Source organism: Melanaphis sacchari, unplaced genomic scaffold (genome assembly GCF_002803265.2).
Source record: "Melanaphis sacchari strain LSU unplaced genomic scaffold, SCAv2.0 Contig24_pilon_pilon, whole genome shotgun sequence".
NCBI classification, from domain to species: domain Eukaryota; kingdom Metazoa; phylum Arthropoda; class Insecta; order Hemiptera; family Aphididae; genus Melanaphis; species Melanaphis sacchari.
This window is the reverse complement of record NW_020271125.1, coordinates 1,995,498-1,999,189: the sequence shown is the minus strand read 5'-3', so window position 1 is coordinate 1,999,189 and position 3,692 is coordinate 1,995,498. Positions and strand designations below refer to the sequence as shown.

Genomic DNA, 3,692 nt, shown 5'->3' with positions numbered 1-3,692 from the left:
GCATCCACCAATAACAATAATACATGATGATATACAATTGACAAAAACATGGATAATAGACACTCAATCTTGTAAAAGTTGCAACCGATGGCACAGTGTATCTGTAAAGTAAATTTAGCTTATATTAAACATTAAATTAAATTTTAGTTTTTATTCATAACAAATTACCATATATTTTTACCCTTGCATATTAACACGAGATAAACGTATATACCCTGGTGTATTACAGTTTACATTTGTATACACGTAGGACGGTGGTAATTAATAATTATATTAAATGATCTAATTTATTAAATCTTAATATTATTTATGATAATAAGTTATCTTGTATCCTCGTTCTACATTTTAATCTTTAGGATAATGATTTCATAATAATATATAAAACAATAATAAAGTATCATTAAGAAATATTAAACTTAAATGAGTAATATCATAAAATTATATTATTCCGATAATTAAGAATATATATAAAGAAATTCAAATGAATAATTTAAATTTGAAATGTGTTTAATCACAACTTAAAGTTAAATTAAATAAACGCCCATGATGATAAACAATATGGTTAAAATTACATACATTTTGATAGTTAAATAACCGTGCGTGCGTGACGGCCGAGTCTTCTGCGCGTCACCGTCCGTACGTTATAGTGTAATACGCGTATTTTCAACTCGTCGCGCGCACAACATCACTATCATCGTCATTATTATTATTATTATTATTATTATTATTATTACTATTGTTGTTGTTGTTGTTGTTGTTGTTGATGACTGTGATATTGTTATTGCGGTCCGGCTGATAAAAAGTAAAAACCGACGAGAGGGAACCGCGTCGCGCCCCGAGGGAATCCCTCCGTTTCAGAAGTTCTATTGCCGCCGCCGCCGCTGACACATTAACGATAACGGGCCCGTGCGACCGGCGGACGGACGACAATGCCGTCGGGTTGAGCCGAGCCGCGCGTGCGGTTTCCGACTTCCGAGACGTTTTTCATTCATTTCCCGGACGTCGGACGGTGCGCGCTCGCGCCCCCCCCGTCAGCCGAAAAATCCGCGCAACGACCGCGCGCCCCATCGGCCGATTCCGCGCCGCGTATCCGTCGTCGTCGGCGGTCGCGGGCCGACAGGTTTTCCGGAGACGCCATGGACTCGTTGCGCGAACAGGTGATGATCAACCAATTCGTGTTGGCCGCCGGATGCGCCAGGGACCAGGCCAAACAGTTGCTGCAGGCCGCCCACTGGCAGTTCGAGGTAAGCGCACGCCAATTATTCTCGCGATCGTGTCCGCCGCGGTCCCTCCGGCGGCCTTTGTTTCCGCCGGCCGGGCAAAACGGACGTCGGTCGGCGTAGAAAACTACGCAGAAACGTAGTTTCTACGTCGTGGCTACGGATTTCGGCGTAGGAGTTGGAACGACGGTCGGTTCCACCCGCCGTCCCGAAGTTTTTCGTCCGTCCCGCGGTCGTGCCGCCTGTACCCCGTGACCTTGAACTTCAAATCAGCTTATTGATCACGGTGTGTCTACTCTTTTCTCTCCTCGTCTCCGCTGCGTTTTCCGTTTTCCTCAGCCCTGACCGTCGTCCATTACCAGCCCGTGCCAGCCCCTTTACCGTGGTCATGAGTTGTTTGTCGCAGAGTACCTACGGACCAATACCGTCGTCTCTCCTCCCGTAACATTGTGTTCAAATGTCATCGAATCGTTTCATCATGATTCGTGACAATGGCAAAACTGTTTTCTTGTTTGCTGACTTCGCTGAATCAGAAAAATACAACACTCTCATTTTATGCATATCTTTAATGTTTTCATGAAAAAATTTGATGACGTCGAATTATTTTTCCTACGCACCTGCCTTAGCAGCTTAATAATTCTTTTATGTGGTGTGTCCTTTCATTATTATTTATTACTATCATCAATTAATAATTATTATAACTACTATGATATTAATGATTGGTCAATTTAACTTGCTTGATCATCTGACATTCATAAATTTGCTGTCACGAGCAAACGATTTGCTTAATTGGACAAAACAAATTATACATATCTAGACATGAATTGTGTACAAAAATTTGATGATGACGTTAAAATACTATATTACTGAAACAGAACTCTTGATTTCAATAATCATAACAAATACAAAACAGTTTTCTTACTGGTAAAATAAATACTTATTATTATAATGTTTATGTTAGGTAGTTATTGTTTAGATTAGTTTATGTTTGCATGTTAACGATAAAATGGTTTAAGCCCCAAAGATTCTTGCATTATTGTAAGTATTAAAGCATGTTGGATATAATAAAAATATCAATGAATCTAAAAACCATTTTAACGCCATAATGTAAGCGTAGTAAATGTCGTTTATCCCATAAAACAATTGAATACTTTATTGTTTCAGACTGCATTAAGTATATTTTTTCAAGATTCTTCTGTATCAAGTTGCAATCAAAATTCAGCACAGTTTGGATTTGGACAAGTAAGTTATTTTTACTGAAAATTAACAGTAGCATTTTAATATTTATATTTTTTTTTCAGATGACACCGTGTAATACCCCAGCTACACCACCCAATTTTCCTGACACTTTGATCGCCTTTTCACGTATGACAACTTCATCTGAAAATTCAAAATTGGGATCATCACCGAGTAAGTATACAAATGTCTTAAAACACCTTACATTCTGTGACAAAATTGTAAACTGTATTAATATTTTTATTTGATTACAAAATGTTTTTGATATTCCATCTCTCATTTGATGCTGCAATAGTGCAAACCAATAGTCATCACCAAACTTCTTAACGGTTCTCTTGATTTATTAGTATTTATTTGCCTCCGTATTCCTTCCCTATCTACAAGAAATAAATCTTTATTTTTTATTCTTACTCATTTCACATCTTAAAGACATAATCAACCACTTCACAGAATGTCACACTTAACCTAACTTAGTTTCATAACACTTTACCTTTCTTTAATATTTTCATTGTTAATATTTATGTAACCAATGCCCCTAGATGCATCTAATTATAATATAAATAAATACTATTGAGTAGGTAAAGATATAAATTGATACCTACTAAATGTAGTATGGTATGCATAGTATTTACTAAAACCCAGATTTATAGATATATTCTTATTAATTTATTATTATTTTTTTTTTTTGTCTTAAACAATGTTTTTCTATAACTAAAAAAATGTTTGAATAATATATGAATTCAATTAACTAATTTTGATTTTAATTTCTTACAACATTTAAGATCATTTTGAATTATTATTTAAAAGGACCAATTTAAATTGTTCAAAATTCATCATTAATCCAATATATTGAAAATAAAACTCATAGTTTATTTTTCATATTATTTATAAAACAAGATTAATAAGTTATTGTCCATAATTTTATTTTTTTATTATTTTTGTGTTAAATAATTATTAATATATTTTATACAAATTATTTTTATTACTTGTTCTAGATATGTCTGTTTCTCCTCAAAATAGAACCTCATTAGAAAACAGTCAATCAAAAAGGCACCCATATGCGCATTTAGCGCAAAACACAGTTTCAAATAACACATAGGGAACAATCATGTATATTTGTTATTTTTAATATAAACTTAGCCATATTATTGTTTTAGTGTCCAAAAATGACACATGCTTTTTGTAACTTTTTACTCTAGAATAATATTGTTTAGAGATATTTTATCATTTGATTGT

At 34.4% G+C, this 3,692-nt stretch overlaps 2 protein-coding genes across 2 annotated transcripts in view; one reads left to right on the top strand and one right to left on the bottom strand.

The window, feature by feature from the left end:
- Positions 1–695, bottom strand: part of LOC112594931 (protein ALP1-like) — a gene marked incomplete in the record, with an annotated part of 9,493 nt that extends 8,798 nt beyond the window's left edge. The window contains 1 exon segment of the mRNA XM_025339950.1: positions 596–695.
- Positions 696–708: 13 nt separating this feature from the next.
- LOC112594961 (UBA-like domain-containing protein 1) lies at positions 709–3,692 on the top strand. Its single transcript, XM_025340005.1, has 4 exons — positions 709–1,244; positions 2,385–2,462; positions 2,522–2,630; positions 3,452–3,692. The coding sequence occupies exons 1-4, from the start codon at positions 1,137–1,139 to the stop codon at positions 3,553–3,555; spliced, it is 399 nt and encodes a 132-aa protein (XP_025195790.1). The 5' UTR covers positions 709–1,136; the 3' UTR covers positions 3,556–3,692.

What these genes read in the sequence shown, in the direction of transcription:
- LOC112594961 (XM_025340005.1), top strand. Translation starts at nt 1,137, where the DNA reads ATGGACTCGTTGCGCGAACAGGTGATGATCAACCAATTCGTGTTGGCC. An exon ending in CCGCCCACTGGCAGTTCGAG is followed by an intron (nt 1,245 to 2,384) that starts GTAAGCGCACGC and finishes TTATTGTTTCAG; the next exon opens with ACTGCATTAAGTATATTTTT. An exon ending in AAAATTGGGATCATCACCGA is followed by an intron (nt 2,631 to 3,451) that starts GTAAGTATACAA and finishes TACTTGTTCTAG; the next exon opens with ATATGTCTGTTTCTCCTCAA.